A 27,977-nucleotide genomic window follows, 5' to 3' on the forward strand; every position below is an offset into this window, starting at 1 on the left:
TTTAGGATGTCTGGAGTATGTCTAGAGTATGTAGAAGGACACCTAGCGCAGTGAACGGTCTGCATCCAATATACATCCGCGCAACATCCCCTTTGTTTCCGTTAGGCGTACGTGATGCATCCCTTTCACCCGCTATGCATCCGCTCTTTCTGCTATGCGTCCGCTTCTCAGTTATCACTGGTAACCCCTTCGGAGCTGTCATCCACTTCCATCCGCTAGGCTTCCTATGAACATGCGTTTAACATCCCCGCTATATACTACCCACGTCCGTTCTTTTCCGTTCTGTTTTCGCCAATTTTGTCCATTTCTGGAGCGGATGAAAACGGATAGAGCCACCCCTGAAATTTTGCTCGTCCGCTGTGTCCTTTTTGCATACGTTTTGTGTCCATCGGCCAGTGGGACCGGGCCTTTACATTTGTTAATGACGCAACATTGCATAGACACCAAAAACTACCCACTAGTACTAGTAAAAAAACCTTTAGTAGCGTACAATGCTTAACATTCAAGTGTCTTGTACCGCTCGCCGCCATGTTGAAAAGGTTAAAGTTCAGCTCATCTCGGCAACTCGTGTATCAAAATTTTCTACGAGTTGCCCAGTGGAAAATACCACAAGAGGGGGCGTTCATGTGTGCTTTCCATGTCGGCGTTTGGTATTTACCATAATTCCCATAGCACATGAACGCAGCATATGTCCTTGGGTTAGAGTCACGGTTCTGGATAAGTTCAGCATACTTCTGTTAACCCACCTGATGCTGCTCACACTCCCAGTCTCGGATCCCAGTTTGCATCGCTCCAACTGGGTGGCCACTATCTGCCGCTCGGCTTCCAGCTCTCTGGTCAGTCTCTCAAACTGCAGCTCCTGCATGGCAAAAAACAAACCCAGACACAAACACTCAGAATGTACATAGAGTGTGCACAGCTTCAAATATAATAATCATCACTTCATCAAATTTGTGTGTTTGTGCAGAATTTCGAGTGCTTATAGGGACAGTAATTCATTGCTGACTTGTTTGTGTGTTCATCTTAAATGGTTATGCTGTAACTTTTCCAAAAAGTAAAAAAAAAAAACCCAAGTAAAATGACATGAATTAAAACCAAAACACGTGCCCCTTTTCCACCAAAGCAGTTCCAGGGCTGGTTCGGGGCCAGTGCTTAGTTTGGAACCGGGTTTTCTGTTTCCACTGACAAAGAACTGGCTCTGGGGCCAGAAAAACCGGTTCCAGGCTAGCACCAACTCTCTGCTGGGCCAGAAGAAAGAACCGCTTACGTCAGCGGGGGCGGAGTTGTTAAAACCAACAACAATAACAAGACCGCGAAAGATCGTCATTTTTAAGCGACGAGAAGCAGCAGCTGTACAAACGCGAAGTCATCCATTATTATTATTATTATTGTTGTTGTTGTTGCTGCTGCTTCTTCCGCATTGTTTTTGCTTCAATATTCGCGCCAAGGTTTACGCAAACGTAGCGACGTAACTGATGCTTACAGCGATGTAATGACATATACAACGACGTAACTGATGTATACAGCAACGTAATGACATGGCTTCTCTTAGCACCCCGAGCTATGGAAAAGCAAACTGGTTCTCAGCTGGCTCACAAGTTGAACGAGTTGTGAACCAGCACCAGCACTGGCCCCGAACCAGCCCTGGAACTGATTTGGTGGAAAAGGGGTAACAGAGACACAGAGCTGTAACAGACTATACTGTAAATTGTTTTCTTAAAGGCAAACTGAAGGCAAATTTTTTATTATCAAAATTCTATTTATCTCATTTTATTAAATATCAGAATGCATTTCCGACAGCTATTCTGTCGCTGCTATAGAAGTTATGAGTGGTGAAATACGCTCTGTAATATATCAGTCCGTATGTCAAAGCAATGGCCGTAAACGAGATTCGTTGAGACCTGTGCGAGACATCGTAGGACGGAAGTAAAACGTACAGCGGAAATCAAAGTCACCAGCATCTGCCAACGTCGTCAAAAGACGCGCGCGCCCTCTTTCGAATGCTGATGTGATCAAGCCGGAAGTTTTGTTTGTTTTGATAGCGATCAGGAAAGTTTGAAAAAAGTAGGCAGTGATCGTCATTTTAACTTGTTTTTGTGCAATATTTCGTTTGGAAAGCAGTTCATTTGGTGAAACAAATGTGACACAAGATGCCGAGCACGTGTTTTGCACCTAGTTGTGGCCTGGCTGACACTTCACGTTTCGAAGTCTCGTACAAGTCTCGTGAAGATCGCGCGGATAACATACATGTCAACCCCTCACGGCTCTCACCTGTACTCTCTGGTAAAGAAATCCATAATTTCCATACCAAATTCATAGTAATACTTCATGCATAATAAAAATGTATCAGATCTTACCTAATACCCAATGTCAGATACAACCTTTGTTGGCTTTTGCGTGAAGAAATTAATTGACGGCTGTCTCTTTTTCTGGTTTGCATTCTTCACATGCATTTGAGATTTCATGCGTTCCCTCACGTCGTAAATTCCAGAGGCAAACACTTTCACGTCTCTACAACAAATTGTGCAGTTGACATACTCAGCACCCATTTTGGAAGCGATAATTATTCCATTGAATGTTTCTGTCCATTCGGGAAGAAAGCGACCTCCAGTTTTAGATGTTTTGAGTTTTTTCTTTGGTGGTGCCGACATCTTGACCTGTCTATTGTTACGCTACATGTGCTGTTATTTCCCGCTCGGTGTGCAGGAAAATCACAATTGCGCATGCTCAGACATTCGGAATGGCTTGTTGGTACTAGCGGAAGTACCGGTTGAGTAATTCTAAATGTAGAAAATGGCGGCTCCCATGCATTTTCGTATTTCATGATGATTTTTTTGATGGTCTCATCTCATTATCTGTAGCCGCTTTATCCTTCTACAGGGTCGCAGGCAAGCTGGAGCCTATCCCAGCTGACTACGGGCGAAAGGCGGGGTACACCCTGGACAAGTCGCCAGGTCATCACAGGGCTGACACATAGACACAGACAACCATTCACACTCACATTCACACCTACGCTCAATTTAGAGTCACCAGTTAACCTAACCTGCATGTAGGGATGTCCCGATCCGATCACGTGATCGGAAATCGGGCCCGATCACATGGTTTCAGACTCGATCGGAATCGGGCATTGCCTCCCGATCAGGGATCGGATATATATCTATATAATATATTCTCATTTTTAACACATCAATAGCTATGCGTTGGCACAGAGTGTGACCAGACCTCTTGTCTCAACACAGCAACATCAACGCGTGCGGCATGACATCACTTTGTAGCGGAGACGCTATTGGTTATTGGCTGCCTGTTGCCGGCAAAGTTGAACACGGAAGCAGTTTGAAGCGGAAAGCAAAGCATGAGATCATTTTTTTTTTCGTTGGATGACAAAAGAAACGGGCGCAAACCTGAAAGGGTAGAAATGCTTGTTTTCATCAAGAAAAACGTTCATTTCCTTAATTGAAATTACTGTACACCACTGTGAGATGCGTTCTTAAAAGCAAATTACCGGCACTGTGGCACTTTATTTTTTTTATTTGTTTACATTCCTGCCAGGTATTTTAAGGTTATTTTTTAAAATTTGTTATTTATTGTTCAAACTGCCTCACATAAGTGCTCTGTTTGCTAACGGAGTTGTTGAATGTTAAAATAAGGTGTTAAATAAAAAATGAGGAACATCCTGGATCCGTTTCTTTCCTCGTCTTTATTTTTTATGGATTATAAGAAGTATCGGATCGGGACTCGGTATCGGCAGATACTCAAAATCAAATGATCGGTATCGGATCGGAGGGCAAAAAAACCTGATCGGGACATCCCTACCTGCATGTCTTTGGACTGTGGGGGAAACCGGAGCACCCGGAGGAAACCCACGCGGACACAGGGAGAACATGCAAACTCCACACAGAAAGGCCCTCGCCAGCCCCGGGGCTCGAACCCAGGACCTTCTTGCTGTGAGGCGACAGCGCTAACCACTACACCACCGTGCCGCCCTTTTTTTGATGGTAATAAATCAAAATAATTTTAAGGTGAAAATGTAGAAAAATCCGTAGTTGAATACCACTACGCCCGTACCATTTTTAAAATGCCAAAATCCGTAGGGAATAGAGATCTTGCATGTGACGTCACAGCCGATCCAGATTGTAACAGACGCCATCTTGTCGGTCAAACGCCATATTTCCGCCTTCTACTTCATTCTGGTTCTACTTCTGCCTTTTCTTCTGGAAAACCCTACTGTTATCTGTTCATTAGAAAAATGAGCCGTGTAGTCCGTCGGTTGAAATTTATCCATTTTGTACACGAGTGCAGCAGTATTCAACGGTGTTTTTTACCGACAAAATGGCGGCTGTGTACTTTCCGGTCACGTGACTGCAAGATCTCTATATGGGAAATCCGTAGGGGTTGACATGTATGGGATAAGCGACGCCTGCCGTGGACCAAACGAACTAAATTCAACATGGCTAAAAACCGAATAGGCCGAAAAGTGTAATATTTAATTGCAATTAGCTGCCAATACAAGTCACGATATAAGGTTACTAAAACCGAAAACGTAATTGAATAACATGTTAATTAAGGAATAAAGCAAGTTTAAAAATGACTTCAGTTCTCCTTTAAAAGAAACTGGAGTACACAATGGTACACTGTATCACTTTTTGTATCTTATAATTGAGTGGTGCAAAAGAAAAGCGTTTGCCCGATCACCCGGAGATCGCTAGTCCAAATCCACATGATGCCACGACCATCCATGGCCGGGAGCTCAAGAAAGCAAAATTGTCCATGCTCTCAGGGAAAGAGGGGTGTCATAATGTCTCTCACTCACTTCTTCCAGCTTGTCACACTTATGTGTGTGGGGTTGGTGCCATGTGAACCCTACTGATCCATGTCATATTAATTGGAGCATAGTTTTACACCAGATGCCCTTTCTGCCACAACCCTCCCATTTCCGGGTTTGGGGAACAACCAATCACACGTGTTCACACCTATGGACAATGTAGAGTAGCCAGTTAACCTAACTGCATGTCTTTGGACCGTGGGGGAAACCGGAGCACCCGGAGGAAACCCACGCAGACACGTGGAGAACATGCAAACTCTACACAGAAAGGCCCCACTCGGCTGGGAGGTTCGAACCCGGAAACTTCTTGCTGTGAGGCGACAGTGTTATTACACTGCAATTACAGTGATGCTAGATAATCATGAGTATCTATGAGCTCATGGATGTGGAGGTAGGTGGATAGCACCTTCCTCCGAGTGTGTTCAGGAATCAGACACAGTCTCAGTGTTTAAGTCGAGGCTGAAAACATATCTGTTTAGTCGAGCCTTGTGTTAATGGTGTTTATGAGGTAAAGGAGTAGATCTGGAGGGTTCTCAGACAGAGTGTTTTGGTAAACTGGGATGTATGGATGCTGTCAGTCCCCCACTCGCTTGCTCACTTGAGTTTGTTGACGGTGTAGTGGCTGCTGCTTTATGTCCCGGGGCTCCCTCATGCCTGTGTTACCTTCTGGCTCTCCCCTTTTAGTTATGCGATCGTAGTTAGTTGCCGGAGTCCCTGCTTGCACTCAGTGCAATATGTATACTGCTCCTACTTATTCAGGTGACATTGGGCATACCTAACAACCTGTGTTCTCTCTCCCCCCCCCCAAAAAAAAAATCTGTCCCTCTGAGTTACATGTCAGTCTTGGTATCGAGATGCTGACCTCTTCTGCTCCTCGGACCTGCCTGATCCATCCTGGTGCCCTGTGTCTGGTTGGAGTCTCATCGCATCGCTCCTGTGGAGGACGGCCCCATGTGGACAGTTGGGGGTCGCGCCTGGAGGACGCTCTGGACTCTTGCAGTGGTGCTTTTGTGGCTGGGGACTGCGGTTGACTTGCTGACTTTGGGGCTGCGGTTGTCGTGAACCGTTTTGCGCTCGGGTTTCTGTCGGTGGGGGTTTATAGCATCAATGAAGCTGACTTTATGTTAAAACTGTTAATGTTCTAGTCATGTTGTCTGTTGTTGCCCGGATGAGGATGGGTTCCCTTTTGAGTCTGGTTCCTCTCGAGGTTTCTTCCTCATGTCGTCTGAGCGAGTTTTTCCTTGCCACCGTCGCCACAGGCTTGCTCGTTGGGGATAGATTAGGGATAAAATTAGCTCATATTTTAAGTCGTTCAAATTCTGTAAAGCTGCTTTGTGACAATGCTTATCGTTAAAAGCGATACACAAATAAACTTGACTTGACTTACGATGCCCCCTAACGCTGCATGAGCAGCAGTTTGGAGGCAGCACATGATCACCTTCGTCTTCCCTGGTGTGTGATGGGGTAAGCTATCAAAATAAATAGAATTTAATATACTGCACTCATCTCATCTCATCATCTCTAGCCGCTTTATCCTTCTACAGGGTCGCAGGCAAGCTGGAGCCTATCCCAGCTGACTACAGGCGAAAGGCGGGGTACACCCTGGACAAGTCGCCAGGTCATCACAGGGCTGACACATAGACACAGACAACCATTCACACTCACATTCACACCTACGGTCAATTTAGAGTCACCAGTTAACCTAACCTGCATGTCTTTGGACTGTGGGGGAAACCGGAGCACCCGGAGGAAACCCACGCGGACACGGGGAGAACATGCAAACTCCACACAGAAAGGCCCTCGCCGGCCACGGGGCTCAAACCCAGGACCTTCTTATTGTGAGGCGACAGCGCTAACCACTACACCACCGTGCCACCCATATACTGCACTTTTAGGAAAAAAATAAAAAGTTATTTGGTGGGTCTCTGGATAGTTAAGGGTTCTTAGCTTCCTAAGCAGGTTCTAGATCCATTCATGGAAGCTACACACACTGTTCAAAAAGACAACAGGACAAAGACAAGTTCCTGACTTAACCATTTTATTCAGAGAGTATGTACTACTAAGTGGCCACCTGCATTAAAAACTTGATATAAAAATTGTTTGGACTCAATGTAATGGAAGAGTTCTGCTTTGTAATGAAAAAAAAAGCTCAGATGGCCATGTCAGCACTCAGCATTTCCCCTCTGCCTTCTTAATTAGATATGCACCACAATATTTAATGACAAAGCTGTCAATGCCAAATCAGAGACTGAAATCCCAGTGTGCCTCTTTATAGTAAGCTCTGTGAAAATCCAGTGCACAGAGTGTGTTTAGAGTATATCAAATTTAAACCCTTGCATGAAATGTATTTTGAGAAATTTCAGATCACACGCTCTCAAATCTCCCGTTTCTCAACATGTACAACCTGACCATCCTGTTAGGAGAAATGACAGACAGCAGCGTTTCAGCTGAACAGGGTGCATCTGCCTGCCACAATATTAGGAACAGTAGAACCTTTTTTTTTTTTTTGGTTATCTCTCTGGGAGTATTTTATTTCTTTATGATTGTTAATGTTGTTTGATTATTATTGACGTTACTTTCCATTCTCTAATCTCCAGTGAGAGAGAGAGAGAGAGAGAGAGAGAGGGGTGGGAAGGAGGGAAAATGAGAAAGCAGGGAAAGAGGAATGCAGAAGGAGAGGGGTGAAGAAGTAGGGATGAAATGAGTTCATTTTGCCACAAGGTCAACCCCCTCCCCCGCAGTTTAGTTTAACAATTGGGGGGAAAAAAAGAGAAAGAAGTACAGGTTTATGTATAAAGCTACAGTGGTGCTTGAAAGTTTGTGAACCCTTTAGAATTTTCTATATTTCTGTATAAATATGATCTAAAACATCATCAGATTTTCACACAAGTCCTCAAAGTAGATAACGAGAACCCAGTTAAACAAATGAGACAAAAATATTATACTTGGTCATTTATTTATTGAGGAAAATGATCCAATATTACATATCTGTGAGTGGCAAAAGTATGTGAACCTTTGCCCCTTGTGCAGCAATAACTGCAACTAAACGTCTGCGGTAACTGTTGATCAGTCCTGCACACCGGCTTGGAGGAATTTTAGCCCGTTCCTCCGTACAGAACAGCTTCAACTCTGGGATGTTGGTGGGTTTCCTCACATGAACTGCTCGCTTCAGGTCCTTCCACAACATTTCCATTGGATTAAGGTCAGGACTTTGACTTGGCCATTCCAAAACATTCACTTTATTCTTCTTTAACCATTCTTTGGTAGAACAACTTGTGTGCTTCAGGTCGTTGTCTTGCTGCATGACCCACCTTCCCTTGAGATTCAGTTCATGGACAGATGTCCTGACATTTTCCTTTAGAATTCGCTGGTATAATTCAGAATTCATTGTTCCATCAATGATGGCAAGCCGTCCTGGCCCAGATGCAGCAAAACAGGCCAAAACCATGATACTACCACCGCCATGTTTCACAGATGGGATAAGGTTCTTATGCTGGAATGCAGTGTTTTCCTTTCTCCAAACATAACGCTTCTCATTTAAACCAAAAAGTTCTATTTTGGTCTCATCCGTCCACAAAACATTTTTCCAATAGCCTTCTGGCTTGTCCACGTGATCTTTAGCAAACTGCAAACGAGCAGCAATGTTATTTTTGGAGAGCAGTGGCTTTCTCCTTGCAACCCTGCCATGCACACCATTGTTGTTCAGTGTTCTCCTGATGGTGGACTCATGAACATTAACATTAGCCAATGTGAGAGAGGCCTTCAGTTGCTTAGAAGTTACCCTGGGGTCCTTTGTGACCTTGCCGACTATTACACGCCTTGCTCTTGGAGCGATCTTAGTTGGTCGACCACTCCTGGGGAGGGTAACAATGGTCTTGAATTTCCTCCATTTGTACACAATCTGTCTGACTGTGGATTGGTGGAGTCCAAACTCTTTAGAGATGGTTTTGTAACCTTTTCCAGCCTGATGTGCATCAACAATGCTTTTTCTGAGCTCCTCAGAAATCTCCTTTGTTCGTGCCATGATAGACTTCCACAAACGTGTTGTGAAGATCAGACTTTGATAGATCCCTGTTCTTTAAATAAAACAGGGTGCCCACTCACACCTGATTGTCATCCCATTGATTGAAAACACCTGACTCGAATTTCACCTTCAAATTAACTGCTAATCCTAGAGGTTCACATACTTTTGCCACTCACAGATATGTAATATTGGATCCTTTTCCTCAATAAATAAATGACCAAGTATAATGTTTTTGTCTCATTTTTTTTTTTAAAGATTTTTATTTTTGGGCTTTTTTCACCTTTATTGGATAGGACAGTATAGAGACAGGAAATGAGCGGGAGAGAGACGGGGAGGGATCGGGAAATGACCTCAGGTCGGAATCGAACCCAGGCCCCCGGATTTATGGTATGGCACCTTAGCCACGACACCCCCGTTGTCTCATTTGTTTACCTGGGTTCTCTTTATCTACTTTTCAGACTTGTGTGAAAATCTGATGATGTTTTAGGTCATATTTATGCAGAAATATAGAAAATTCTAAAGGGTTCACAAACTTTCAAGCACCACTGTAACTAATAACTATTGATCAACTGTAAAAGACAACAAAGAAAAACAGGTTACACTGCTAGTAAAACAGACTATAGCAGGATGCAACAGATTTGGCTGCAAATACAACTAGAATATGGGATTGAACACATCCACCCATCATCTATCTATCTATCTATCTATCTATCTATCTATCTATCTACAGTATCTATCTGTTTCTCACTGCCTGTATCTGTTTCTCTCTCTCCATCTCCGTTTCTCTCTGCCTGTATCTCCGTTTCTCTCTCCATCTCTGTATCCCCCTCTATCCATCTCTCTCTCTTTATCTGTTTCTCTCTCTGTATCCATCTCTCTATCTATCCATCTGTTTCTCTCTTGCTCTGTCTCTCTCTATCATCTGTTTCTCTCTGCTTCTCTCTCTCTATCCATCTGTTTCTCTCTCTGTATGTCTCTGTCCATCTCTCTCTCTATCAGTTTCTCTCTCTCTCTGTATCTCTCTCTATCCATCTGTTTTTTGTTTCTCTCTATCTATCCATCTGTTTCTCTCTCTGTCCATCCATTTGTTTCTCTCTCTCTATCCATCTGTTTCTCTCTCTGTATGTCTCTGTCCATCTCTCTCTCTATCTGTTTCTCTCTCTCTATCCATCTGTTTTTTCTCTGTTTCTCTCTCTCTCTGTCCATCTCTCTCTGTCTATCCATTTGTTTCTCTCTCTCTATCCATCTGTTTCTCTCTCTGTATCTCTCTATCCATCTGTTTCTCTCTCTCTATCCATCTCTCTCTATCCATCTGTTTCTCTCTCTGTATCTCTATCCATCTCTCTATCCGTCTGTTTCTCTCTCTATCCATCTCTCTATCCATCTGTTTCTCTCTCTGTATCTCTCTCTATCCATCTGTTTCTCATCTCTCTTTCTCTATCCATCTGTTTCTCTCTCTCTCTGTTTTTCTCTCTCTCTCTCTCTCTGCAGCTTAAGAGTGCTCGAGAATTCATCACCTGCTCTTTTGGGCAGGAGCCCAGTTGAGGGCTACAGAAATGTCCATTCAACTTGTTGAACAAGAGGTCTCTATACACACACACACTCACTGTCTCTCTCACACACACACACCGCTGCGGAACTGGGATGGAGCAAACCTACACCACCGAGTTACCACCAAAACCACTGGCGTGCTCATACAGTTCGAGTCCAGCTCGCGGTGCTCTGGATGAGGAACCTGATTTCCGCGCTCTCTGTTATGCTAGCTAGCTGGTTCTCTTCATTATTATTATTATTATTCCCTCCCTCCCCCCCCCCCAGTACAGCTGGTACAACAAACAGCGCGCGTGAGCACCTGCTGCTTCCGCCGAGCCAATGGAACAGAAGCGCTTACCTGCGCGCGCTGCTTCACCCAGTCCGCGCGTGAGGAGAAATAAGCAGCGCGAAGCAGCACACAAGCGAGCACACACCGCTACTGCACACCGGCCCCGCCCCGCCCCGCCCCGCCCACAGCCCCGCCCAGACCCGCCCCGCCCAGCGGTGTGTGAGAGACAGAGAGAGAGAGGACGTGCAGCGCGCTCGCTCGGGCACAAAGGTCGCCATGGCAACAGACAATTTCGTACCCCTTTGTATTATTTATGCAACGCTGCCTTCCAAAAGGCCCGCCCACTAGAGCTAACATCGCCCGCCCCCTTCCTGACGCCATTTGCACTCAGTCTGACTCTGAAGAGCCACACTGGGGGAGCAACTGAAAAGCTCTTCAGAGTGGCAGAGAGAGAGAGAGAGAGAGAGAGAGCTTTCCCCCCAGCAGCACTCTGTTCCACAGTTCTCTTTCTGTTTGGATGCTGAGTGCCTGTTACTCCTCAGTGGCCTACAATAGCAGGGCTCTCTGTGGCAGGAGCTGAGTAAATATAGCCTCCTTACAGGAAGTCCAGAGGCGACGGCTAGTCACCGGGCTACAAATTATTGCAATTACTGTCACTGTTCTTTCTGACTAACAAGACCCTTAAGAGACTAATGAGACCCTTAAGGTGTAAGAAAAAAAAAAAAAAAGAAAGCGCTAAGCCAGAGATTTTCAATTGCAGAGCCTGGAGAAGATGAGTCTAGTCCTGATCTGTCCCTGGTCCTGACTTGTAATAAAATGATGATTTTATGAGATAAGGGCGGCACGGTGGTGTAGTGGTTAGCACTGTCGCCTCACAGCAAGAAGGTCCTGGGTTCGAGCCCCGTGGCCAACTACTGTGTGGAGTTTGCATGTTCTCCCCGTGTCTGTGTGGGTTTCCTCCGGGTGCTCCGGTTTCCCCTACGGTCCAAAGACATGCAGGTTAGGTTAACTGGTGGCTCTAAATTGACCGTAGGTGTGAATGTAAGTGTGAATGGTTGTCTGTGTCTATGTGTCATCCCTGCAATGACCTGGCGACTTGTCCAGGGTGTACCCCGCCTCTCACCCATAGTCAGCTGGGATAGGCTCCAGCTTGCCTGCGACCCTGTAGAACAGCATAAGCAGCTACAGATAATGGATGGATGGATGAGATGAACACCCATCCACTAAGGCAGACATGTTCAAACTTTTACCCCTTGAGACTCACTTCTCACTTACGGGAACTTGGCAATAGGAAACTTAAACAACTGCAGTGTAAACATTTAAGAAAACAGTCCAAGTAATCTCATTTGCCCAGGGCTTTTATTAGCTATTATTAACTGGTCAATAAAATAAAATCGAACAACATGAAAAATTTGCCTCATAATACAACAGGCCCAATAACCCTAAAGAAGAATAATGTGTAGTCCTGCATTATTGATCTGCTGCTCAAAAAGAAAGTGTTTTTAATCACTGTCCAATTATCATTACCTTATTTGGAAAGTGTTAGATTTAATACTCAATTGCAGGCCTGTTTAGCCTTTCTTTCCTGGTCAAAATTTACAAACTTACTCAAAAAGTGCCGTTTTTGACCATTTTTGGTGAAATTAAAACATTCTCTAACAAGTGTTGCCAGGCAAAACAAACCTCGCCCGGAAGAACTTATGATGAATATGAAGGACGATATCACGAAAAAAAAAAAAAGGTGCCCTATGGGTACATGTGGCTACTGCTTATAAATGAAATTGTTTTCTGATCCCATGTCCATACAGTATATCGCATATATATTTACTCTGTGAGGCAGTAGCCACAAAAATGAAGCATAATCCAAAAATGAACAATTTAAAACTTACAGAAGTAAAATATACCAAGTGTCTGTACTTTATATTATTCTCCTCTTACCTCTTACAGTTTTCGAAACTGAAACCTCTGAACCAAGGCTGACATACACACGCTGTCGCCATGACCCAAACTCTTATTTCCCAGAAATGGCCCGGCGCTAGAGCTCAATGGAACACACTTTCCCTCTCTAATAAGCATAAACATGTCTGAAAGCAATTTTTTTAGTCTAGTCCATTTATTTCAAATGGTGAACTGAATTATATACACTCACCGGTCATTTTAATCGGAACACATGTATGTGCAGTGCACGATTGTTACACTCTTACATTCTTACAGCACGATGACATAGTGGCTAGCGCCTCTATATGAGGCAGTAGACACAACAAAAACGATTTTGACCTTTCTGTGACCTTGACCGGATGACCCTCAAAATGTTGGCGGTTCTATTTGAGACCAATGCCCATCTATCCAGAAAGTTTCATGAAGATTGATCCAGCTGTTTTCCCGTAATATCGTTAACAAAAAAAACAGCAACAAAGAAACAAAGAAACCCGACTGAAAACAATACCTCGCCCCCTGGTAGACTCTGTCCTGGGCAAGGTAATTACCTTGATAAAAAGGAAGGACACATATCAATGCATCTTTCTTGCACCTATGGGTGGTGTTAATGGGGGGCTGGCCCTCCTGTCCACACTGATAATAATAGCCTATGTTTCTTAAATAAATCACAAACATATTTTTTGTATAAAACTTTTAAGGCCACAACTAAAGTAAATACATTTATAAACATAAAAAGATGGTTATTTGGATTTTTCATCTGTCTCAAAGGTCTCACTGTGTCTCCCGTGCATGTCCACATGTCTCCAGGGATAGTAGCTTCGGGAAAAGCAAACTCCAATGGCAAAATCCACAGCCGAGGCTAACTATTGTGATTGTTCCCAAAATTAGATATCAAGAAATAAAACACTGCTTTTGGACTACCAAAGCTAATTTCATCACTAACAAGCATTGGATTTATGAATACCTTTACACCTAACAACTTAGATATTGGGTTTAGAAAATGGTCAGATCATAGACTGGCATATCTGCACCAGTTAGTCCTGGATGACAATTTGAAGACATTTGAACAGTTGAAAAATGAGTTTGATTTTCCCAGGACAGATTTTTTTGGATACTTAGAGCTAAGACTTTTTCTGACAACATACAAGGAGTGGGAAAAACTCATAAGACTGACCCCCACAGAAAGGTTTCTAATAGAAATACAAATGGGGAACGGAGGTAAGAAAATAATTAGTAAATTATATCATATATTTTTGATCTATGAACATATGTGACGAGTCATGAAATCCACGGACACATGTCGGCCGAAACGAATCCGAGAAAATCGCAAAAGAAGCATTAATTAATTAATGCTTCTTTTGTGATTTTCTCGGATTCGTTTCGGCCGACATGTGTCTGTGGATTCCATGACTCGTCACATATATGATTTCCTACAGATAAAGCAGAGATGGGAGGCGTAACTGAACAAGGTTATATCAATAGATACCTGGAAGGAGATGTGCATTGAAGCAAACTTGGTCACAAATTCAAACACACAGAGGGAATTCAAGTGGAAAATAATCAGTAGGTTTTTCAGAACACCAGAAATAGCAGCCAAAATGGGCCTAACACATCCCAGTTCATGCTGGAGGAACTGCAGAACACATATTGCCAATCACACTCATATATTCTGGCTGTGTCCTAAGCTTAGTCTATTTTGGAGAGAAATATTTGATGGCCTCAAAGAGGTTTTCAAACAGGATATTCCTCAAAACCCTACAGTGGCATGACTGGGAGAAATACCTCAGGGTATGGACAGGAAGGCTGAGAAATATCTCTTAAATATATTGCTCACAGCAGTATTAAAATGTATAACCATTAGATGGTTGAAACTGGATCCCCTCCACATATAATATATGGATCCAAAAAGTATGAAACCTATATCAGATGAAACAAATTACATATTCATTAAGGCTCCAAAAATCTACTTTTACTACAACCCCGATTCCAAAAAAGTTGGGACAAAGTACAAATTGTAAATAAAAATGGAATGCAATAATTTACAAATCTCATCTCATTATCTCTAGCCGCTTTATCCTTCTACAGGGTCGCAGGCAAGCTGGAGCCTATCCCAGCTGACTATGGGCGAAAGGCAGGGTACACCCTGGACAAGTCGCCAGGTCATCACAGGGCTGACACATAGACACAGACAACCATTCACACTCACATTCACACCTACGGTCAATTTAGAGTCACCAGTTAACCTAACCTGCATATCTTTGGACTGTGGGGGAAACCGGAGCACCCGGAGGAAACCCACGCGGACACGGGGAGAACATGCAAACTCCGCACAGAAAGGCCCTCGCCGGCCACGGGGCTCGAACCCAGGACCTTCTTGCTGTGAGGCGACAGCGCTAACCACTACACCACCGTGCCGCCCCTTTACAAATCTCAAAAACTGATATTGTATTCACAATAGAACATAGACAACATATCAAATGTCGAAAGTGAGACATTTTGAAATTTCATGCCAAATATTGGCTCATTTGAAATTTCATGACAGCAACACATCTCAAAAAAGTTGGGACAGGGGCAATAAGAGGCTGGAAAAGTTAAAGGTACAAAAAAAGAACAGCTGGAGGACTAAATTGCAACTCATTAGGTCAATTGGCAATAGGTCAGATGACGTCTCTTTCAGGGAAGACCTTGCATTTTCCAACATGACAATGCCAAACCACATGCTGCATCAATTACAGCATCATGGCTGCGTAGAAGAAGGGTCCGGGTACTGAACTGGCCAGCCTGCAGTCCAGATCTTTCACCCATAGAAAACATTTGGCGCATCATAAAACAGAAGATACGACAAAAAAGACCTAAGACAGTTGAGCAACTAGAATCCTACATTAGACAAGAATGGGTTAACATTCCTATCCCTAAACTTGAGCAACTTGTCTCCTCAGTCCCCAGACGTTTACAGACTGTTGTAAAGAGAAAAGGGGATGTCTCACATTGGTAAGCATGGCCTTGTCCCAACTTTTTTGAGATGTGTTGTTGTCGTCATAAATTTAAAATCACCTAATTTTTCTCTTTAAATTATACATTTCCTCAGTTTAAACATTTGATATGTGTGGCAGCGGGGGCGTGGTCAAGCGTCGGTCTGTGACCGGAGGGCGGAATCATGGAAGGGAAGTGGCAGAATCACTGCACCTGATGTTAATTAATGTGTTTGTGTGTCTTCCCCAGTGACCGCGCCCTATTTAAGGAGAGAGAACAAGAGCAGAGGGAGCTCTCTCCCCAACCAGGCGACTGATGTGTGTGCGTGTGTCTGAGTATCTGGGAGAGTGGTGTAACGCTGAAAAGTGTCACAATAAAAAGAGTTTTGTGAACTCAGTTCTGGCCTGCTGTCCTTCTGTGCTCCACCCACCCATACAAACTGTCACAGTGGTGCTGAAACCCGGGACGAGCACAGAAGAGGACAGCCCCATGGAGTCCTCCCCTTTCGCAGACCTGATCCACGCCCTCACCACGGCCCAACAGAGCCAGCACCAGGCGCTGCTTGCCCTCTGAAAGGAGCAAGAACAACGGTTTGAGGCCCTGGTGCTGGTGCAACAGGAAGATCGTCGGGCATTCCGGCACCTCCTCGCGTCGGTGGGGTCCACCAACTCCACCGCCGCGGGCCCTTCCCCCCTCACCCTAATGAAGATGGGCCCGCAGGACGACCCCGAGGCCTTCCTCATGCTCTTTGAGCAGGTAGCAGAGACCTCGGGGTGGCCGGTGGAACAGTGCGCGGCGCGCCTCCTCCCCCTGCTAACGGGAGAGGCGCAGCTTGCCACGCTACAGCTCCCCGCCGACCACCGGCTGGCCTACACGGACCTTCGCCGGGCCGTCCTCCAGCATGTGGGACGCACCCCCGAGCAACAACATCAGCGCTTCCGTACTTTGCGCTTGGAGGAAGTCGGCCGGCCGTTCGCATTTGGCCAGCAACTCCAGGACGCCTGCTGGCAGTGGTTTAGGGCCGACAACCACGATACCGAGGGAATCATCGACCAGATGGTACTGGAGCAGTTCATCGCACGTTTACCAGCAGGAGCCGCAGAGTGGGTCCAGTGCCACCGCCCAGCGTCGCTGGATCAGGCAATTGAGCTGGCGGAGGACCATTTAGCGGCTGTCCCGATGGCAGGACAGCAGACAACCTCTTCTCTCCTCTCCTCTCTCTCTCCCCTTCCTCCTGTGTTTCCTCCTTGCCCCATTCCCCCACCGCGGAGGCGGGGGCTGGCGCCACCCCAGCCGGCCCGCCGCACCCGCGGTGCCCTCCCGTTTCTCCCTTCTGTGTCTGTCTCTTCCCCCCCTCAGGTGAGTGAGCCCCAGAGCACTAGTGCAGAGAGAAAGCCCGGGCCGGTTTGCTGGCGCTGCGGGGAGCCGGGCCACCTCCAACAGCAGTGCTTGGTAATGGAGGTGGGCGCGGTGGTTCGGATCCCCGACGCGCCAGAAGCCGCCCTCGATCGGGCCGGAGCGTATCGCATACCGGTGAGTATCCAAGGGGATACACATCAGGCGTTGGTGGATTCTGGTTGTAATCAGACCTCAATCCACCAAAGCCTGGTGCAAGACGAGGCATTGGGGGGAGCACAATTGGTGAAGGTGTTGTGTGTGCACGGGGATGTTCACAACTACCCTCTAGTGTCGGTCCACATTCTTTTTCGAGGGGAAAAATTTATAGTGAAGGCGGCGGTTAATCCTCGCCTTACCCACTCGATAATTTTGGGGACGGATTGGCCGGGATTTGGGGAATTAATGAGTCATCTAGTGAAGAGTGGGTCCTGCCATAGTTTAACAGGGGGAGGTCCCAGTGTCGCGTTGGCGGGAGCAGCTGTCACAGAGCCGTCTACGTCATCTCCGCGTCAGAGTGAGGAGCCGCCGGCTCCTCCTCTGTCTATTGGGGAATCCCTCGCGGATTTTCCATTAGAGCAGTTGCGAGACAAGTCTCTGCGGCATGCATTTGACCAAGTGAGAGTAATCGATGGTCAAACGCTCCAGCCAAACGCCACCCCGTCCTTCCCCTACTTCGCGATTATGAAGGATAGATTATACCGAGTGACGCAGGACACTCAAACTAAAGAGCGAGTCACGCAGCTTTTGATTCCGAAGAGCCGCCGGGAATTGGTATTCCAGGCGGCTCACTTTAATCCCATGGTTGGACACTTAGGGCAGGATAAAACACTAGCCTGAATAATGGCCCGGTTCTATTGGCCAGGGATTCGCGGCGATGTCCGTAGGTGGTGTACGGCATGCCGCGAATGCCAGTTAGTAAATCCAGTGGCCATTCCAGAAGTGCCTTTGCGCCCTCTGCTGTTAATCAAGACCCCGTTCGAAAGAATTGGGATGGAACTTGTCGGGCCATTAGATCGGTCAGCACGAGGGTACTGCTTTATATTAGTTCTGGTGGACTATGCAACACGATACCCGGAAGCGGTGCCTCTTCGCAATATCTCAGCACGCAGTATTGCAGAAGCACTCTTCCGTGTTATCTCCCGAGTTGGAATCCCGAAAGAGATTCTGACTGACCAAGGCACCTCGTTTATGTCACGTACACTGAATGAACTGTATGGGTTGTTGGGTATTAAGCCGATCCGCACCAGCGTGTATCACCCACAAATGGACGGTTTAGTTGAACGGTTCAAGCGCACCCTCAAGAATATAATTAAAAAATTCGTAAGCGAGGACGCACGTAATTGGGATAAGTGGCTCAAACCCTTGCTTTTTGCAGTGCGAGAGGTCCCCCAAGCCTCCACAGGGTTCTCCCCGTTTGAATTATTATATGGGCGTAAGCCGCGTGGCATTCTAGATGTGCTGCGGGAAAATTGGGAGGAGGGACCTTCACCAAGTAAAAATGAAATCCAATACGTTATTGACCTGCACGCAAAACTCCACACACTCACCCACCTAACCCAGGAGAATTTGTGGCAGGCCCAAGAACAACAAACCCGCCTGTACGACAAGGGTACGTGCCTTAGAGAGTTTGCACCGGGAGATAAAGTACTCGTACTGTTGCCCACATCGAGCTCCAAATTAGTCGCCAAGTGGCAAGGACCCTTTGAGGTCACACGGCGAGTCGGGGACGTTGACTATGAGGTGAGACAAACGGACAGGGGTGGGGTACTACAGATTTACCACCTCAATCTGCTCAAACTCTGGAACAAGAAGGTCCCCGTGGCATTGGTGTCGGTGGTTCCGGAGAAGGCGGAGCTGGGGCCAGAGGTTCAAAAAGGAACATTGGCATCACGTACCTCTCTGGTCCCCTGTGGAGACCACCTCTCCCCGACCCAACTCACGGAGGTTGCCCAGTTGCAGACCAAGTTTTCGGACGTGTTCTCGCCCCTGCCCAGCCGCACCAACCTCATAGAGCACCACATTGAGACGCCCCCGGGGGTGGTAGTGCGTAGCCGCCCTTACAGGCTACCCGAACACAAGAAAAAAGTGGCTCGGGAAGAACTCGAGGCCATGCTCAAAATGGGCATCGTCGAGGAGTCTCACAGTGACTGGAGCAGCCCGGTGGTCTTGGTACCCAAGGCCGACGGGTTGGTCCGGTTGTGTGTAGACTATAGAAAAGTCAACGCGGTGTCTAAATTTGACACGTACCCAATGCCTCGTATTGATGAGTTGCTCGATCGACTAGGTACGGCTCGCTTTTACTCGACACTGGATTTAAAAAAGGGTTATTGGCAGATCCCCTTGACTCCATTATCCTGAGAAAAAATGGCCTTTTCCACACCGTTCGGCTTACACCAATTTGTCACACTTCCTTTTGGGCTGTTTGGGGCGCCTGCTACGTTTCAGTGGCTGATGGATAGGGTCCTCCGCCCCTATGCCACCTATGCGGCTGCCTACCTCGATGACATTATTATCTATAGTAATGACTGGCCGAGGCACCTCCAACATCTGAGGGCCGTCCTTAGGTCGCTGAGGCGAGCGGGTCTCACAGCCAACCCGAAGAAGTGTGCGATTGGGCGGGTGGAAGTACGGTATCTGGGCTTCCACTTGGGCAACAGGCAGGTGCGTCCCCAAATTAACAAGACAGCAGCAATTGGGGCCTGCCCGAGGCCCAAGACCAAAAAGGGGGTGAGACAGTTCCTGGGGCTGGCTGGCTATTATCGTAGGTTTATACCTAATTATTCGGACATCACCAGCCCGCTGACTGATCTGACTTACAACCCCGATTCCAAAAAAGTTGGGACAAAGTACAAATTGTAAATAAAAACGGACTGCAATAATTTACAAACCTCAAAAACTGATATTGTATTCACAATAGAACATAGACAACATATCAAATGTCGAAAGTGAGACATTTTGAAATTTCATGCCAAATATTGGCTCATTTGAAATTTCATGACAGCAACACATCTCAAAAAAGTTGGGACAGGGGCAATAAGAGGCTGGAAAAGTTAAAGGTACAAAAAAGGAACAGCTGGAGGACCAAATTGCAACTCATTAGGTCAATTGGCAATAGGTCATTAACATGACTGGGTATAAAAAGAGCATCATGGAGTGGCAGCGGCTCTCAGAAGTAAAGATGGGAAGAGGATCACCAATCCCCCTAATTCTGCGCCGACAAATAGTGGAGCAATATCAGAAAGGAGTTCGACAGTGTAAAATTGCAAAGAGTTTGAACATATCATCATCTACAGTGCATAATATCATCAAAAGATTCAGAGAATCTGGAAGAATCTCTGTGCATAAGGGTCAAGGCCAGAAAACCATACTGGGTGCCTGTGATCTTCGGGCCCTTAGACGGCACTGCATCACATACAGGCATGCTTCTGTATTGGAAATCACAAAATGGGCTCAGGAATATTTCCAGAGAACATTATCTGTGAACACAATTCACCGTGCCATCCGCCGTTGCCAGCTAAAACTCTATAGTTCAAAGAAGAAGCTGTATCTAAACATGATCCAGAAGCGCAGACGTCTTCTCTGGACCAAGGCTCATTTAAAATGGACTGTGGCAAAGTGGAAAAAATGTTCTGTGGTCAGACGAATCAAAATTTGAAGTTCTTTATGGAAATCAGGGACGCCGTGTCATTCGGACTAAAGAGGAGAAGGACGACCCAAGTTGTTATCAGCGCTCAGTTCAGAAGCCTGCATCTCTGATGGTATGGGGTTGCATTAGTGCGTGTGGCATGGGCAGCTTACACATCTGGAAAGACACCATCAATGCTGAAAGGTATATCTAGGTTCTAGAGCAACATATGCTCCTATCCAGACGACGTCTCTTTCAGGGAAGACCTTGCATTTTCCAACATGACAATGCCAAACCACATACTGCATCAATTACAGCATCATGGCTGCGTAGAAGAAGGGTCCGGGTACTGAACTGGCCAGCCTGCAGTCCAGATCTTTCACCCATAGAAAACATTTGGCACATCATAAAACGGAAGATACGACAAAAAAGACCTAAGACAGTTGAGCAACTAGAATCCTGCATTAGACAAGAACAGGTTAACATTCCTATCCCTAAACTTGAGCAACTTGTCTCCTCAGTCCCCAGACGTTTACAGACTGTTGTAAAGAGAAAAGGGGATGTCTCACAGTGGTAAACATGGCCTTGTCCCAACTTTTTTGAGATGTGTTGTCATGAAATGTAAAATCACCTAATTTTTCTCTTTAAATGATATATTTTCTCAGTTTAAACATTTGATATGTCATCTATGTTCTATTCTGAATAAAATACGGAATTTTGAAACTTCCACATCATTGCATTCCATTTTTATTTACAATTTGAACTTTGTCCCAACTTTTTTGGAATCGGGGTTGTAAAAGGGGGCACCAGATCCGGTCCAGTGGACGGAGCAATGCCGACAGGCTTTTTCTGAGGTAAAGGCTGCACTGTGTGGGGGGCCACTTTTACACTCCCCTGACTTTTCTCTCCCCTTTATGTTACAGACAGATGCGTTGGACAGAGGGCTGGGGGCTGTTTTGTCCCAGGAGGTGGAGGGGGAGGACCGCCCAGTGTTGTACATCAGTAGAAAGCTGTTGGTGCGTGAGGGGCGCTACAGCACTATTGAAAAAGAGTGCTTAGCAATCAAGTGGGCGGTCCTCGCCCTCCGTTACTACCTGCTGGGACGCCCTTTCACCCTCTGTTCGGACCACGCGCCCCTCCAGTGGCTCCACCGCATGAAGGATGCCAACACGTGGATCACCCATTGGTATCTGGCACTCCAACCCTTTAACTTTAAGGTGATCCACAGGCCGGTGGCGCAGATGGTCGTGGCTGACTTCCTCTCCCGTCAAGGGGGGGGCGGAGTCGGCTGCAGGCCGGACGGGGGCAGTGGGGGTATGTGGCAGTGGGGGCGTGGTCAAGCGTCGGTCTGTGACCGGAGGGCGGAGTCAGGGAAGGGAAGTGGCAGAATCACTGCACCTGATGTTAATTAATGTGTTTGTGTGTCTTCCCCAGTGACCGCGCCCTATTTAAGGAGAGAGAGCAAGAGCAAAGGGAGCTCTCTCCCCAACCAGGCGACTGATGTGTGTGCGTGTGTCTGAGTGTCTGGGAGAGTGGTGTAACACTGAAAAGTGTCACAATAAAAAGAGTTTTGTGAACTCAGTTCTGGCCTGCCGTCCTTCTGTGTTCCACCCACCCATATGAACTGTCACAATATGTCATCTATGTTCTATTCTGAATAAAATATGGAATTTTGAAACTTCCACATCATTGCATTCCATTTTAATTTACAATCTGTACTTTGTCCCAACTTTTTTGGAATCGGGGTTGTAAATAATGAAGTCCTGTCATGACTTTATTAATACAATGAGGTTCATGGCCCTTCTGCTTAAAGCTAGACGGCCTTTCGATCTCATAAAATCAGTGAAATTTAGTTCCCTCTGAAATTTGGTCATTGTGATATATGTTTATTTATGTAATATCTCAGAAAATATCAGGCCATTCTGTGGTTGGGAAGTTATTTAATTTGAAGGGATTAAAGCAAATAATGTGCATGAAATTGCTCGGTTTGCGCAGTCAAGCAGACAGAGGAAGTCCATGTGCGCATGCGCAGGTTTACCTTCATCTTCTTCTTTTGGGTTTTATGGCAGCTGGCATCCACAGTGCATTACACAGTGCATTACTGCCATCTACAGGTTTACCTTGACCGTGCACTGACAGTTACATCATTCTGTCGCTAAACGAATAGCTGATCACACCGAGGTGCCCGCTGACCGCCGTTATTTATTAGCTTGGTCCTGTGTTTCGCTTTCCGTTACTGTAGTCAGTCTTTCACATTTCATTTGCACACTCACATCCTCCATTTTTCTCTCCTGTTTCAAATTCATATCCTATAATGTCTTGTGCAAACAGGGAAAGTCCACCATGTGATGCATGACGTAGTATCTTGAATTGGGTCATGGTGAAGCAGGAAAAAATAGCAGAGAATTTAGGGGCACGTGGCCCTAAATTAATTCATTGTTCTATTAAAAAAAACTAATAAAATTGGAAGTCTCTGATTCAAATTCAGTAGCGTTTGGTCCACTAAACAAAAATGGTTGGGTGACAGGGAATATTCTTTTTATGACCTAAACTGGAAAAACCTGAAAGGCAGTCTACCTTTAAGTTTCACCTACTTACATATCACAGACCGTTTCGACCAAAAGGACATCTTGCACCTGTATTTTTGTCGAAGCTATTATACCTCAGAGTGGATAATTTTCTTTTCCTCACTGTTGGGTTCTGATGGGTTTGTTTTATATGTGTGAGTGAATATGTGCGCGCGCGTGCACACACACGCACATACATAGGGCAGCACAGTGGTGTAGTGGTTAGGACTGTTACCTCACAGCAAGAAGGTTCTGGGTTTGAGCCCAGTGGGCAACGGGGGCCTTTCTGTTTGCATGTTCTCCCCATGTCTGCGTGGGTTTTCTCCGGGTGCTCCGGTTTCCCCCGCAGTCCAAAGACATGCAGGTTAGGTTAACTGGTGGCTCTCAATTGACTGTAGGTGTGAATGAGTGTGTGAATGGTTGTTTGTCTATTGGCCCTTTTCCACTACCCTTTTTCAGCTCGCTTCAGCTCACTTCAGCCCGACACGGCTCGCGTTTCGACTACCAAAAAACAGCACGACTCAGCTCGCTTCAGCCCTGCTTAGCCCCTAAAACTCGCACCGTTTTGGAGTGGGGCTGAAGCGAGCCAAACCGTGCCGAGTGAGGCTGGGGGCGTGAGCAGACACTCCCCTGTGCACTGATTGGTGAGGAGGAGTGTCCTCACATGCCCACACACGCCCCGCGAGCACGCTGGGATCTGTAAACACCGTAAACCCGGAAGAAGAAGAATTACGAATTACAAGAATTTCTGAAGCCTTATGCGCCTCGCCTCATCTATACGCTCTTGCCAGTATCTGTTGGCATTGTCGGTGACAACAAGCCACAGAACCAAGACCAGCAACACTAACAACTCCATGTCCTCCATGTTTATTGTTTACTATTCGGGTCGTGAGACTACCGCTTAAAAGGTCACTGATGTCACTGTTTGTGCTGCTTAACAACATCACGTGACGTCCACCCACTTTCGCTAACTCCACCCAATGTGTCCACCCACTTCCAGCCAGCACGGTTCAGCGCGGTTGTAGTCGAAATGCAACTCCAACAGCCCCGCTCAGCTCGACTCAGCACGGCACGGCTCAGCCCGGCTCAGCCGCGTTTGTAGTGGAAAAGCCGCATATGTGTCAGCCCTGTGATGACCTGGTGACTCGTCCAGGGTGTACCCCGCCTCTTGCCCATAGTCAGCTGGGATAGGATCCAGCTTGCCTGCGACCCTGTCTAAGATAAGCGGCTACAGATAATGGATATATATAATTTTCCTTGTGTTGTTTTCTTGCTTAATACTTGAATATATGTATAAAGCCTAGCTACAGCTGTAAAAAGAAAAAGAAAATAACTGTATGAAAATGGATATACTATATGGGCAGCACAGTGGTGTAGTGGTTAGCACTATCGCCTCAGAGCAACAAGGTCCTGGGTTTGAGCCCAATGGCCGACGAGGGTCTTTCTGTGTGGAGTTTGCATGTTCTCCCCGTGTCTGTGTGGGTTTCCTTCAGGTGCTCCGGTTTCGCCCACAGTCCAAAGACATGCAGATAAGATAAAACTTTATTGATCCCTTTGGGAGGGTTCCCTCAGGGAAATTAAGATCCCAGCCGCATCATAACAGAGAAAAGAAATAAAGAAAACTTCTAGATAAATTAAAATAAATTAAGTATTTACAGATACAAATATAAAAGAATAAGATGGGAGGAAGGGGGAGAAGTGGGGTTAGGGTAAGTGTGTGTATGGGGGGGGAGCAGGAAAGATATTGCACATTGTCCGGTATTGCTTATTGTTAGGCTAGGCTACTGCTCCTTCCCATCCTCTGTCCTCCTGTTACCCCTCTTCCCCCCCAGAGAGGAGTTGTACAGTCTGATGGCGTGAGGGACAAAGGAGTTTTTGAGTCTGTTCGTCCTGCACTTGGGAAGGAGCATTCTGTCACTGAACAGACTCCTCTGGTTGCTGATGACGGTGTGCAGAGGGTGACTGGCATCGTCCATGATGTTCAATAGTTTGTCCATAGACCTCTTCTCTGCCACCATCACCAGAGAGTCCAGCTTCATGCCGACCACAGAACTGGCCCGCCTGATCAGTTTGTCCAGCCTGGATGTGTCCTTCTTGGATGTGCTGCCCCCCCAGCGCACCATGGTGTAAAACAGGACACTGGTGACCACAGACTGATAGAACATCCGCAGGAGTTTCCTGCATATGTTAAAGGACCGCAGCCTCCTAAGGAAGTATAGCCTGCTCTGTCCCTTCCTGTATAAGTGATTGGTGTTGCAAGTCCAGTCCAGCTTGCTGTCCAGCCACAGCCCGAGGTACTTATAGGAATCCACAGCCTCCACCTAGACTCCCTCGATTAGAACTGGTCGTGACCTTGGTCTGGACCTCCCAAAGTCAATGACCAGCTCCTTGGTCTTCGAGATGTTGAGCTGCAGATGGTTCCTGTTGCACCACACAGCAAAGTCCCTCACCAGGCTCCTATACTCCTCCTCTCTGTCGTCACTGATACACCCAATGATGGCTGTGTCATCGGCAAACTTCTGAATGTGACACAGCTCAGAGTTGTAGCAGAAGTCCGCGATATCTTTCCTCAAAAATACTATTTCAGTCTGGTTTAAAGTTTGTGCACTTTTAGCTGAGCTTCCACACACACTATCTCAGTTTTCTCCCATTTATGGCAATAATGCCTTTCAACCTGGTAGATCTGACTCAGGATTTAAATTCTGGGCATCTCAGGGTATAGCTAAGGTTGTTGACCTATACGATGACAGGTTTGTTTTTATGTCATTTGAAGAACTTAAGTCTAAGTACACAATCACTTCTAAACATTTCTTTAAATATTTGCAATTGAGAAGCTTTATCCTGAGCGACCAAGGTTACAGCTTACAACTGCCCCCTCTTTCTACTTTAGAAAAATTCATTCTCAATTTCTTACACTCCAGAGGACAGGTCTCTATATTGTATAACCTCCTGGTAAGTAAATCCTCAGAATCATCACATAATATCCTTCAAGCTTGGAAGACAGACTTGCAGGAGAATATCACAGAGGAAGAGTGGTCTGAAGCATATATTTTAGCCCAGTCACAAACCATAAATACAAACTCTAAATTACTTCAATACAAATGGTTGAATAGACTATACATTACTCCAGCCAAGCTACACCGATTTAATCCCAACATTCCAGACACTTATTTTAAATGTAAACATGACAAAGGGTCTTTATTTCACTGTATGTGGGAGTGTCCACAAACCTTATCATTTTGGAAGAAAGTGATAGAGGTTGTTAGTCAGATAATTGAGGAAGAGGTGCCCCTTAAACCAAAACTATGCCTACTGCACATCTATCCAGAAGACTTCACCCCCTCTAATAATGTACAACACTTGCTGAATATTTGTTTTTTGGAGGCTAAACGCTGTCTGGCCAAGGCATGGAAAACAGAAGTGTCCTGTGTTACTTTTAGCGCATTGGTTGAAAGGAATGTGCTTTTATTTTGCTTTGGAGAGAATAAGTTATACTACAAAAGGCAAGCTGGACAAGTTTTGGAGGATCTGGGACATATTTTGTGACTTTCTTGAAAATAATAATATTGAAGTAGAGGGCTGGGAAACTGTTGGAATTTGAAATGAGCCCCCCCCCCCCATATTTTTTTTTAAATTATTATGTATGTATATGTGTATGTGTATATGTGTGTGTGTGTGTGTGTGTGTGTGTGTGTGTGTATATATATATATATATATATATATATATATATATATATATATATATATATATATATATATATGTGTGTGTGTGTGTGTGTGTGTGTGTGTATGTGTGTGTATGTGTATGTACAGTGGTGCTTGAAAGTTTGTGAACCCTTTAGAATTTTCTATATTTCTGCATAAATATGACCTAAAACATCATCAGATTTTCACACAAGTCCTAAAAGTAGATAAAGAGAACCCAGTTAAACAAATGAGACAAAAAATATTATACTTGGTCATTTATTTATTGAGGAAAATGATCCAATATTACATATCTGTGAGTGGCAAAAATATGTGAACCTTTGCTTTCAGTAGCTGGTGTGACCCCCTTGTGCAGCAATAACTGCAACTAAACATTTCCAGTAACTGTTGATCAGTCCTGCACACCGGCTTGGAGGAATTTTAGCCCATTCCTCCATACAGAACAGCTTCAATTCTGGGATGTTGGTGGGTTTCCTCACATGAACTGCTCACTTCAGGTCCTTCCACAACATTTTGATTGGATTAAGGTCAGGACTTTGACTTGGCCATTCCAAAACATTCACTTTATTCTTCTTTAACCATTCTTTGGTAGAACAACTTGTGCGCTTAGGGTCGTTGTCTTGCTGCATGACCCACCTTCTCTTGAGATTCAGTTCATGGACAGATGTCCTGACATTTTCCTTTAGAATTCACTGGTATAATTCAGAATTCATTGTTCCATCAATGATGGCAAGCTGTCCTGGCCCAGATGCATCAAAACAGGCCCAAACCATGATAGTATCACCACCATGTTTCACAGATGGGATAAGGTTCTTATGCTGGAATGCAGTGTTTTCCTTTCTCCAAACATAACGCTTCTCATTTAAACCAAAAAGTTCTATTTTGGTCTCATCCATCCACAGAACATTTTTCCAATAGCCTTCTGGCTTGTCCATGTGATCTTTAGCAAACTGCAGATGAGCAGCAATGTTCTTTTTGGAGAGCAGTGGCTTTCTCCTTGCAGCCCTACCATGCACACCATTGTTGTTCTGTGTTCTCCTGATGGTGGACTCATGAACAGTAACATTAGCTGATGTGAGAGAGGCCTTCAGTTGCTTAGAAGT

General features: G+C 45.6%; 1 protein-coding gene across 2 annotated transcripts in view; it reads right to left on the reverse strand.

Annotated features, from left to right (window-relative positions):
• ctnnd2b (catenin (cadherin-associated protein), delta 2b) overlaps nucleotides 1-27,977 on the reverse strand; it is a 229,446-nt gene that overhangs the window by 141,770 nt on the left and 59,699 nt on the right. For both annotated transcript variants that reach the window (XM_060932003.1, XM_060931995.1), the window contains exon 3: nucleotides 747-859. In XM_060932003.1, coding sequence (XP_060787986.1) covers nucleotides 747-859 — 113 coding nt within the window. The remainder of the gene's footprint in view (nucleotides 1-746; nucleotides 860-27,977) is intronic.

The sequence above is a fragment of the Neoarius graeffei genome, chromosome 1, assembly GCF_027579695.1.
Source record: "Neoarius graeffei isolate fNeoGra1 chromosome 1, fNeoGra1.pri, whole genome shotgun sequence".
Taxonomy (NCBI): domain Eukaryota; kingdom Metazoa; phylum Chordata; class Actinopteri; order Siluriformes; family Ariidae; genus Neoarius; species Neoarius graeffei.